The 12,617-nt window shown below is 43.7% G+C and overlaps 1 protein-coding gene across 3 annotated transcripts in view; it reads right to left on the bottom strand.

The window, feature by feature from the left end:
* Positions 1–12,617, bottom strand: part of Dll (Distal-less) — a 42,373-nt gene that overhangs the window by 23,006 nt on the left and 6,750 nt on the right. For 2 of the 3 annotated variants that reach the window (XM_066732692.1, XM_066732691.1), the window contains exon 2: positions 12,035–12,258. In XM_066732692.1, the coding sequence (XP_066588789.1) occupies positions 12,035–12,258 (224 nt within the window). Of the gene's footprint in view, positions 1–12,034; positions 12,277–12,617 lie in introns of all 3 variants that reach the window. The other variant, XM_066732690.1, reaches the window with a different exon arrangement.

The raw sequence follows: 12,617 nt of genomic DNA, 5'->3' as shown, positions 1-12,617 counted from the left end.
ACATGGAAAAGAAACGATATAAAAGAGTATATAAGGCGTAACGCGATACAGGGCTAAGCCATATAGAGCGCAGCGGCGTGGTCAGATTTACAAAGAAGGATCGATCCACAAAGGGCATCTGATATAGGCTCACTCCGAAAAGGATCCGTGGTGAGCCAGTACCTTAAACACGCGACACTTTTGCTCGAATTTCCCCGGCAAACTCCGCTCTGCCCCGACAGAGCGCGATCCTCGCTTGATTTAGTTTGAGAATTAACGAGGAAAATCGACTCGTCCAGCTAAACGATCATTTAAAGCTGATACAAGCTTATAACGGGGCTATATGGTGTACCTTCGTTGACATGTAATCGCGAAACTTGAGCCGATAATTTGCCTAGATCGTTAACATAATAATTGGCCGTTGTGCCGTAATGAACGGGTGCGCGCGTTATATGTATTTTATTGCCTTTTTACTACTTAATTATTAATTTTTCTTTCACGACGCTAATTCGACAAAGAAATTTTATAATCGAGCCGCTCGCCTCGCTACTACCTCGTGCACAGGCCTTATTAAATTATACAATGCATCAATCGGCCAGCACCGAGGAATTACCATCTATAGCCCACTTTCACTGTTAACCCACTGGAATTAAACTAATGACCGGCTATTATTTTTTCCGTTCGTTAACCTCAACCGCGAAATTAAATCTGATCTGTGTAGGGATTCTGAGAATGAGCGTTTTGTCGAGTTAAAGGATTTTCTTGATTCCGAGCGTACGTGTGATTTTTGGTCTAATGTGAAACTGGCTTGGTGGATCGATGGAGGTGGAGAATTATAAAGATCGGGGAAAGGGTTTTATAGTTGGAGCCTTTGGGAAGTTTGCAGAGTTTTGGAGGAAGAATGTTAAGTATATAAATTTTCCAGATTACTCGCACACAGGTGACACTTGTACAGGTTAATTTGGGAATTGTGCAGGGTTGTGGATGAAGAATATAGAAATTGCAAAAATTAAGGACTCTGAACTAAATGAGATATTAAATTGGAATTTTTTCTAGGTTATTCTTAGAGGTGTATGATTTTTATACGAGTTGTTCTGGAAACTTTGTAAAGTTGTAGAGGAGGAATATAGAAGACGCAGGAGCAAGGGATTTTCAGGTACAGCAAGATTTCAAGTTCTCTGGATTTTTCGTACAGGCAGAAGATATTAATATGAGCCTTCTGAGAGGTCATCAGAGTTTTAGAGGAAGAATTTAGAAAACGCAAGAGCATAGGACTCTGAGCCAACACGAGATTTGAAGTTAATATCTCTTCAGGATTATTCGCACAGGTGATTTTTGTTCTAACGTGAAACTGGCTTGCGTGGATCAACGGAGAAGGGGAATAATACGGGAAGACGCGGGAAAGACTCGTATACAGGTCGCTTTGAGAACTCTGCAGAGTTTCGGAGGAAGGATATAGAAAACGCAAGAGCAAAGGGCTCTGAGCTAAGACGAGACGGTGGGCGGGGCGCGCCTCTCGGGCTCCAAGGCGATCCACTCCGACCTCTACCTTCTTCTTCTTCTTCTTCTTCTGAAACTTCTTCTCGAATCAAGCCGCGTTACATCTTTCATGAAAGAGCAAATGAGGCCCGCTGCAGGAGATATACTTAGGATTTTTTGCAGAGAGCCAGAAAAAATTGCAAGAATCATGTTTTTCCACACCGACTAAGACAACCTAATCGATGCTTTCATTGCAGAATCGAGGATTTCTGAAGGAAGATTTGTCAGCGTGATCCCAGCGAGCTTTACGGTCCCGCTTGAAGAAGAAAGCAAGGACGAGGACGAGGAAGAAGAAGAAGAAGAAGAAGAAGAAGGTTGAGAGAGGAGACGATCGATCGGGCGGCATTTCCAATTGAGACGTCAGGGAGATACTGCTCGTACACTTTTTTGTTAGGCTTTGCCAGAGCAGAGAGCTTTGTGTGCAGAAACGATTGACGTACGATGTGTCAGCCATGACAACTGGCACATGCGCATCCTGAATACGCAATGAGCCAACCTTGCAGTCCATGGAGAGTTCCCGAGTTCCGAAGATCGAGTCTCAGGATGCAGAAGGAATATAAGGGCCTTTCGTCTAGGCACTGTGGACTGCTGACACGGGGTCAGCTGTTTACTTCGATGCTTGCTTGTTTGTCGAGACGAAGAACCATGCGAGAGGAATACGCGATGAATCGACCTTGCAGTCTTCAGGATGGTTCTCCAGTTCCGAAGATCGAGTCTCAGGATGCAGGAGGAATATAAGGGCCTTTCGTTTGGGTAGTGTGGATTGCTGACGCAGGTCAACTGTTTACTTCGATGCTTCTTGGTCTCAACAAACAACCATACAAGAAGAATACTCGATGAATCGACCTTGAAGTCCTACAAAGAGTTCCGAAGAGGTTCAACATTATAATGCAAGAGGAATAAATCCCTTCGTCTAGGCAGTTTGGATAGCTGACGCAGGATAAGCTGTTTACTTCAATACTACCTTCTCGGTCTCGACAAACAACCATACTAGAAGAATGCACGATAAATCGACCTTGCAGTCCTACGGAGAGTTCCGTGTTCCGAAGAGGCTCGGCGCAAAAGGATGCAGGACGCACGAGTCCTTCGTCCAGCAGCGTGGATCCAGCTTGTGGATCGCTGACACAGGGTCAGCTGCCTGCTTGTCTCGACAAACAGCCATAGAAGAAGAGATAGAGGAAGGAAGGAGAGGATCCTCTCGTCAAAATCACACGGTCTCTCGGCTGAGGAAATTCCTGCGACTCCTCCAATAATGAATAAATCTCTGGGATTATCGTCATAGTCTCTCCTTCTCTGCGCAGTATTGCATATGCTGTCATGCTAGCAAGAAATCCTACGATATACCGTTATAACATCCTCTCCATTAACTCTTGCATCACGCTCGTCGACAGGATTCATTATACAGGATAGCACAATAGATGATTTCTGAATAATCGGATTTCTTCGGACCGATATCAGGATGCAAGGTGTTGGGATGAAAGAAATTTCGACGCGAATAAATTTAAATACGCTTCCTCGCTTAAAAATCTTCACTCGCCAGCTGTTCTCAATGCACAAAAAACCTCTTTTTTCTCTTATTATCAATTATGTGTAAGAATTCTAACGTTTTAATCCAAATAAGTTTTAGATTTTTCAAAACCTCATCGATCAAGTGCAATCATAGTTAGGTAAACGTTCTACTCGACGTAAATCAAGGATTTTTTCATAATTATATTTCAAATACCAATTGAATACCACTAAAATCTTCAAACTCTCTTCGAATTACAAAAAAAATTCTTTATCATTGTTATTTTCATTACATTTTCAATTACATATACATATATAATATGACGTAAGAGGGAACGGACGAGTGTGCGTTTGGCCGAAATTTTATCGAGGTATTTTTGCAGCACTGTAGCGGTACCAGTCTAAAAAAGGATGCAGGAAGGCTCTGGTGGTGATTGGAGGATCGCGCGAATCAAGTGGCGAAGAATCGTTGATGAAGGGTTGAGGTGTGCGAGGCAGAGAAAGAACGGGCTGAAGGTAGCCGCGCCATGAAACAAACGAATACCGAAAGGACTGTCGCGAGGAGCGAAAGAAGGGACGACGGTAAGAAAGCAAGAAAGCGAGTCCCGGCTCTACTTCAAACGATCCGCGCATGCGTCCTTAATAGTAGATCAGCATAGAGAGGGAGAGAGAGAGAGACGCTAGATGCAGAAATGATCAAAGGCCCAGCAGCAACAACGACAAGCCCGAATTCCTACAATAGTTCATCTTTGCGAATGCCACAGTTTTTGCGCCATCGAAAAGTTCGCTCACCCCTGGCATCCAGATTGCGAGCATTGCGCAAGTCTTGTTTTATCCTCCTCCACCTATACTCTGTACTGAGCTGCGGTATACACACGTATATACACGTGTGCACGGTGTATTATTATTATTATCATCATCAGGTAAAATGTTCTTTTAGATAGAAAAATTAGCATTTTTCCTTCGACCCAGCAACGAATATTTTATGCATGTTTATATATATGAAAGGGAGAGACATAGAAGATATAAAATATTCTTCGACCGTTTCGTGTGAAATTTCAGCCACTTTTACGTTCGCGTGCAAACCGCGAATCTTTTTGTCTCGTTACCGGATCGCGGTACGTCAAAGTCAAAGGAAGGCGCGCGCGAGCGCAAACAGAAAATTTCACGGAATCCATCGGTTTATGGGAGTTTTCTGCTCGACTCGCTGAGAGCTACGGTGGGTTCAAGCACGTAGGTCGCGGAGCTTCGGGATGAAAAAAGTGGCCGCGCGGCAAATTATAGTTTTCGCGTCACGAGACTGCCCCTTTGCCCCCCTTAACCGTTCGCCATCACTCCGTGCTTTGCCTTGCCATCACAGTCCACTCCCGTGTCTTGTGTGTATATATATATATATATATATAGGCAAAACCTCCGACTTCCTCGGTCATTAATATACGCTCCTTCACCCCCTTTTCCCTTCCTTAAAATAAATTCGAAAAACAGCTGTATATATATGAGTTAATACCCACCCCCTTAAGGTTTATTTACATCAAACGCGAGAATATTTCAAATGTTTCCAAATTCAATCATTCTTATAGCTGATGCACTAGGTAACATTTGTTATGGCCATTGCTCGAAACATTTTTCCAAGTGTACCGATGAATTTCTTGAGTAAATAAAAACTCAAGAACACGATTCTTCGATATTTTGGCCAATATACAAGATTTCTACGACATCACTGAAAATTATTCAGTTTGCAAATATTTGAAAACATTTCCACGTTAGGTGGAGACATACCCTAAGCTTCTGTGTAGGTGGAAACGGTTTAATCAAGTTTCAAAGGGGTGTGTGTATGTGTATATATGTATATATACTATATAGAGACCGGGTGCTAACAAGATCCATCCTTCTCGTCTCGATTACCGCGCGTCGATGCATCAAAGATGAACCACGCGAATTAAGCAGTCCGCAACGTGTAATTTCAATAATGACGATGAAGCTTCGAGTTGCCATCGCATAGACAATGGGCTTTGTTCTTTCTAATCCTCTCCTGATTGTCATGACTTTATTCGGTAAATTCAAATATCCGGATTTTTAACCATCGCGCAATTTTCTGTGAAACGGAAGAGTAGGGGAATAATAGGCAAAGCATTAGAAATCGCCCGTACTGAGTGCCAAGTGGATCCTCGCGAAAGGTCGTGACCCGGTGGCTTCTGCGTATTCGGATCACATCGCCTTGAAAAACACTAAAACTCGCGAATTTTTACCTCGATAACACAAAAATCCTCAATACACTCCAAGTACATCCAAACGTCCTGTAAACATATTCGAAATATTCCTCGAACATCTCTACAAAATTTTCCCCACTTTACTCCATAAATTCAAATTTTGAACCATCTTGCAATTCTTCGTATAACCAAATAGTAGGGAGTGGGGGGGGGGGGGGGAAGTAGATGAATAATATGCAAAGCATTAGAGAAATGGTTCGTACTGGGTGCCAAGTGGTTCCTCGCGAAAGGTCGTGACCCGGTGGCTTCTGCGTATTCGGATCACATCGCCTTGAAAAACACTAAAACTCGCGAATTTTTACCTCGATAACACAAAAATCCTCAATACACTCCAAGTACATCCAAACGTCCTGTAAACATATTCGAAATATTCCTCGAACATCTCTACAAAATTTTCCCCACTTTACTCCATAAATTCAAATTTTGAACCATCTTGCAATTCTTCGTATAACCAAATAGTAGGGAGTGGGGGGGGGGGGGGGGGAAGTAGATGAATAATATGCAAAGCATTAGAGAAATGGTTCGTACTGGGTGCCAAGTGGTTCCTCGCGAAAGGTCGTGACCCGGTGGCTTCTGGCGTATTCGGGGCATCGCCTTGAGGAATGGTATAACTTGCGGATTATTTACAGCTTCTTGGCATGTGTAGGTGCAGTCCGGTCGCGAGCCCCGGGTACTGCCAGTAAGAAGGAAGTAAGGATGATTTATATCCGCTGCTACCAGTCCTGCTCCCTGGCCGCGATAATACCAATCATTATCATCGCTTAATAACAGGCATTACTGCCAACATTGAAATAATGCGTGTATGTGTGCGCGGCGCTACAGTGTTCGAGTACGCGCGTTGCCCAACCTGACCCATTACTCTCTCCTCTTTTTCTCTCAAGGCTCGGCCGATTCTTCCTGGCCGCTCGGCGGATCATCCTCGCGGCCTCCGCACTCCTCCACGGTCCACCATAAAGCTGCTCGCGCGCCAGCCTCACAAAGCCTCGTCTTCTCGCAGTTGGCCCGAGGCAACCGAACGATCCCCACTGACAGATCCTCCAGCCACGCAGATTCGTACATCATTCCTCGCTTCGAGTCTGAATAATTTCCAGACTAACCGAGATAAAGTGTAGGTATATATATATGCATATATGGTGTTGCGTACGCCATAAGCTCCTTTGCTACCTTTCGGTAACCTTGAAAAGTACTAGAAACGTGCTCTCCCTCACACACACGAGAGTTAACGTGATTTTTAATGAGGCGGCACGGCACGCCACGCCACGCAACGCCACACCACACGGTTTCTTTCGTCGAGCGGATGAAAGTTTGCAAAGTTTGAATACGCGAGCAGAGGCGTCAGGTGCAACAGCGGCGGCGGCAGCGGCAACGGCAGCAGCAGCAGCAGCAAAACGTTCCGGCGCACCGTGGTGATCGCTCTGAAAGATCTTGAAAAGAAGGGGGATCCCTACGGACGAAGGATTCCTTCCAGGGAGAGACAGAGAGAGAGGGGAACGAGTCCTGCCAGACCAAGCCTGTTTTGCGCGAATTCCTCTCCATCGGACCGTGCTTCTCCCTCCTCGCAGCCCCAATTGTTCTCCAACTTTTTACGATTTCACGGAAAACCTCTTGAAAAACCAGATAAACCAATCCGAGTCACACTCGTGAAAGCCTTTCGTGAGAAATCCTCGTGGATTTTTATATTACTGCCTCGTCGCAGCTCCCAGGTGTGTGTTCTAGAATAAAATACAAATCACTGGTCTTCTCGGTCATGCATGGAGAATGCATAGTTCGATATAGGTCTATGCGGTAACGGTACACGTTAATTATTCATAAGCTTCGCGCGAAGAAAAGCTGTACTTTATATATTATATATATATATATATAGTGGCAGAATTACGCGAAAGACACGTGCAAAGGACGGACCGTGAAACTCCGTCCAGGCTAATCGTTAAAGTCGTATTTTCTTTCCTACTTAACTCGCCCGATTCGGACTGGAATCTGACTCGATCGTAAAACGTCTAATCGCTTCTAAGCTCTCTTTACAATCGGTCCAACGTTCAATTTTCTCACTGCTGGCCGAACGGAAAAAAATCATTGAACGAGAGAGGCCACTCGCGAATAAGTCGACTCCTTGTCGTGTATATATATATATATATATATATAGTACTCGAAGAAAGTACAACGGAAACATATGATTATCGTAACGGTGGAGGGTATTAGAAAACGGAAACATCAATCCTGGAAAATGTCGTGCGCCGTGTCAGTCTTTCCTAATCGTCGGTAGATCACGCATCCCGTCAACTATACTGCGCATAATAAACGTTATACTCTCGCCAGCAAAGAAGCTGATTTTCATCCAATTTTCCGAATTTTCCCGTGTGCATGGAAAATTTTGCTTTTTCTACTCGTGATACATCATTGTCAAAGCTTTGCGATTCACGAAAATCCCTTACAATTATAACGTGTGTAATAAACTTTTTTTTCTCGTGATTGAGGGAATATTAGGTTTTCGTCGAATTTTCCTGCCCACGGAAAATTTCGACGTTTCTCTACGTCGAAGCTTATTGGCAAAACTGTTTCTCGATTAACAAAGAACCCTTCAACCATACTACTCGTAATGAGCGTTATTTCTTCGCTAGCCAGAAAATAGCGCAGATTTCCATAGAATTTCCCGAATTTTCCTGTTCACGGAAAATGTCACTGCTTCTCTACGTCAAGGCTGACAGGCGACGCTTCTACGCGACTCGAACGTAGCCTCAGCGATTGACAAAGGAACTCGTTAGATTTATGCATTTGTGCGCGACTAGAATATTTGTAACGTCGGGAGATCCAATAATTTTAGCTCGTGCTGTGCCGTAGGATCGCGTGTCACCTCGTGTAAAACTTTCCCATTTGCAGATAGTGAGCGACAGATACAAAACGACAGAGAAATATCGGCCAAATTCTACATCGTTCGATCAGAAAAAATCACGTCGTTTCAGTCACAACGATTATAAAATATCTCGAAATTTTTTTAAATTATCAACTTCTTTCCTGTAAGCTCTCTATTCAATAAATATATATATATATATATACGTATATACAAGTTCTTGAGAAAATCAGAGATGGAAGCAGTGAGAAATAAATTGAAAAAACATTTGACCGATGGCTTGGCAGTACAGGACACATCCCCTTCTCTGCACGCGACTAATAGCGAATGCGTCGATGAGATAATGGCGCGATAAGCAGCAGAGTCGAGCTATACGTACAACGACAAAAGTGGAAAGTGAAAAAGTGACTATCGAACCACGTCGAATCTCGAAATATTCCACTTTGCTCTATTAACTTCCCTTCAACTTCAACTTCTTCTTCTTCTTCTTCTTCTTCTTCTTCTTTAGTCGGTATATTTAAAAAGTATACACGAGCCCCTTTTAAACTTTCTATCACAACTGATATAATAGATATAGGAAGCAATTTTCCGTGTCTAGAGGTCGCTAGATTTTCATCGTTCACTTTGCTGCCACCTTGACAACTTTTCTCTCATAACTCTGACGCTTTTCATCGTGATCAATGAAAAGCAGAAATAACGTTTGAAAAATTTGTCGGGTATACCAGGTGTGTCGAAGGTGTGTTGAGAGTGTAGAATTGGAGCAGAGATTATCATCTGCGCTAATCTCTCTCTATATATAATAGATATACAGTAGAAAGAGAGAGAGAGAGAGAGAGAGAGAGAGAGAGAGAGAGAGAGAGAGAGAGAAAGATAGAGAAGGAGGAGTGTAGCAAATGAAATTTATTGTTTTCCGTTGAAGAAACCATTTGGGGGCAGGAGAATGCTGGAAATAGACGAAAGGCTTATTACGAAGGCGTCTATCGTTAGGGATATAGGTATAGATAAATAGACGGAGATATAAATGGGCGGAAAACGAGAGAGAAAGGTGAATGGCAGCATTGAAGGGGGACGGAAGCTCGATTATCTGTGCAGGATCGACGGCTGCCATCCGAGTGGACCAAGTTTTGCAAGAATAAAATCCAACCAACCTCTCCACTACCACACTGTTGCCGATGCAAAATCCAACTCGACTGCTACCACTACCACTGCTACACCGTATAGCGCTAATCAATGCTGAAAAATGCAAGAAAAAGAGAATCGAAGCAGCCAGATGAATTTGTCGATCTCGGCGAGTGGATAAGATTGGAATTGCAGGCTCGAGAAGAGCGAGAGGGAGAATTTTCTGCGAGTAGCAGAGAGGACGTTGATCGAATCTCGACACTCGACTAGATATTCAACTTGTCCAATAATTAACATTTAAATCCACCACTATACTATCCGTATCGAGATATTACGTTATAACACAGATCGATCCTTCTTCTTTTTCCCATGCAGCAGATGTACTGACCAATGTAAATATTTACGAGCTGTATATAGCTTACAATCGTTTCTAATCGTTGAATGGTGAGAAGGGAAAGAGAACGCACGAGGAGAGAGCGATCGATCTTGCTGCGGGTATTCTTGCGGAATAGATTTTTTTCTCTTCTGGTATACGTATATATATATGTGTGTACTGTTTGATGGAATACGCGTTATCAAGAGAGAAAGAGAGAGAGAGAGAGAGAGAGAGAGAGAGAGAGAGAGACAGAGACTAATCAATGAAAAGAATAATACGAGGGAAGAAAATTCGATCGTCGGTTCTGCTGGATACCTTATTCTCTAACGCGAGCAACGATGGTCGCGAGTAAAGCAAACTCGCTCGTCTTATTTATCTTTCAGTCGTTTATATTTGCTTCCGATGGGCCGCAATGCCAAGGTTCGATCCCTCCTGGCGAAAGAGAAAACTTTCTGCGAGCTACCGCGTGAATAATTCCCTTCATATATATTCTATATATCGCGTTGGAGCTCGTGAATTCGGTTGACGCGCAACGAGACTCGAGGCCGCTTCTCGTGTCTGGCTTTCTTGGCCCGGCCAGCAGTTGGCCGGCTCGATCAGCACGAGGGGAATGGGGGAGGGACGCCCAGAGATCGGCAAGACATCGCCGAGAGGAAGAAAAAGGATGCACATGCACCACGCCCAATATACCTGACTCAAACACGCACGTATATGCGAGTACTTCTGCTGGCACGAACACACCACCTATATATATATATATATATGGGCTGGAACACGAGGATTCCTCCTTCGATTCACTTTGCGTGCGCACCGACTCTTCGTCTTTCACGGACAAACTTCCTTCCTTTCCACGTTGCTGAATCGTCCAGCTAACTTTTATACAATTATTTATCTTTCGCTTTCTTGTATTATTCTTAATCGTTCTTCTTGCGCAAGAATCATCAACTATATTGTTTTGTTGTTGAAGAGAAATTTTAAGTCTTTGGGGAATTTTGTTACGCTTATTTGTCTTTCGTTCTGCGTTGATATTGTTGCTTTCGTATACAAGAATCAATCTTTTTCAAATTAAACAAATAATGATAACTGCGAATCGTTTAGAAAATTTTTATTAGTCTCTTCGTGGATCATTCGAGGCATAATTAATTTAAATCCTAGAAATTTTTTGCCTACTTGATTCTTGTAGAGTTAACCAAACACCATGTTGTGATACCAATGACAAGAAAACTCAAAAACATTCTTTAAACTTTAATTTCTTTATTCTTATATCACTATATGTATATACACAGTGAGATTATTATTAACGCTAATTTCTATAAAAGAAGCAGGCGCCATATTGTTAAACCGAAAACGAGAAGCAAACAGCTACCGCAGCTACTGGGACACTAAGCGACGGAACGATTTCATTGGTCGATTACAGATTATACACGGTACCCGTGCAGCCCACCCGAAGAGCTGGGAGCAACTCTTGTCTCGCGTGAGCAAAACCTTTCATTTCCCGCGTATATGCATAATGATTCCGAGAAATAAGAAGAATTTCGAAAAAAAGAATTTTTCCGCTCTCGCCATACATATACATATATAACGAGGCAAGAAGAAGCAACAAAGTGAAATCGCAGCTTCTGCCACCGCGGTGTTTTGCAAACAGAGTTCGCTGGGAGTCTCCCCGTTGGATTGCTCGTCAAGTTTGCGTCGTGCTTGAATCTCCATGGGGGGTAAATTCTCTCCCGTGGTGCTTCGACTAATGAAATTATCCGGTAGGAGACCCCCTGCGACTACATCAAGTAGCCGCAATATTCCCGTATATATAGTTATCCCGTGCGATTAGGCGTCACGCAGTTATACTCGTCCTACACACGTGTACACCAACACACACGTATATATATATATATATATCTCCTTGCAAGAGTATCACGAGTGCCACGCCGGATTACTTGCTCAATAACGAGGGCTAATTTCGAATCATACGAGAAAGATTTGCTGGATTTCCGTCGCTGGCGCTAGTATTATTTATGGACGGCTCCACCATTCGTACATATATACACACGCACACGTATATATACCGCAGTAATAAGCGCAAACCCGCTGCAGGATACAAGGACGCTCAAAGTGGACACTGTCGCGTTGCAACCCTATCCCATCCCGAACCCGGTACTGTGTCCAGGGCGTGGCGAATCGATGATTTACTCGAGTCATTTGTGCCGATAATACTGACAGATGCCGCTAGCGCGGCCAGCACCAGGGATCGGGTTACGCGCTGCTGGGGCCAGCGCCACCGGCGCGGCGACGGACGGCGCGAGTTACACCCGTGCAACCGGAGATGCTCGAATTTTCCCTCGCTCCGATTAAATTTATCGCAATTTCCCGCCAAAAGTGTCTGCTGTTTTTTTCTACTCTTACCTGAGTTTGCGTGAGTCCCAGACTCGCGGCTAGTTCGGCTCGTTCGGGTAGAGCTAGGTACTGCGTCCTCTGGAATCGCCTGTTGAGCTGCTGGAGCTGCAGGCTGCTGTAGATCGTCCTGGGTTTCCTCATTTTCTTCCCCTTGCCGTTCCTCAGGGAGCCCCCTCCACCCCCGCCCAGGTCGTCCACCAGACTGCCGCTCTTGTCGCCCAACGGTGAGAGGTCTACGAACATGCACCACCCTGACATCAACTTTCAGAATCTTCCTTTCCCTCGCATCTAAACTATTCAACATTTATTCCTCGTGTTTCTTTACCATATTTCCTTCGGAAGAATTGTATTAATGTTTCTTTGGTTTTGCTAGTCTCTGTTCATTTAACTCTACGAAATTTTTATCAAATTGTTAGTTTTGTAATTTTAGTTATATATATATGTAGTCTCTTGTTTATTATTGCGTTGAACAAATACCGCGAGACTTTTCCTATGATCGCTTTCAATAGAGAAATATGGATTAGTATAAATAATGCTATAAATAAACACCCGACGGTGCTAGGTTACATCCGGAAGATCTAGATCCTCGACA

The sequence above is a fragment of the Prorops nasuta genome, unplaced genomic scaffold, assembly GCF_024137725.1.
Source record: "Prorops nasuta isolate Cenicafe-Biocafe unplaced genomic scaffold, Cenicafe_Pnas_1.2 PNAS00010, whole genome shotgun sequence".
Lineage (NCBI taxonomy): Eukaryota > Metazoa > Arthropoda > Insecta > Hymenoptera > Bethylidae > Prorops > Prorops nasuta.
The sequence above is the reverse complement of the archived record's forward strand: the minus strand, read 5'-3'. Positions and strand labels throughout refer to the sequence as shown.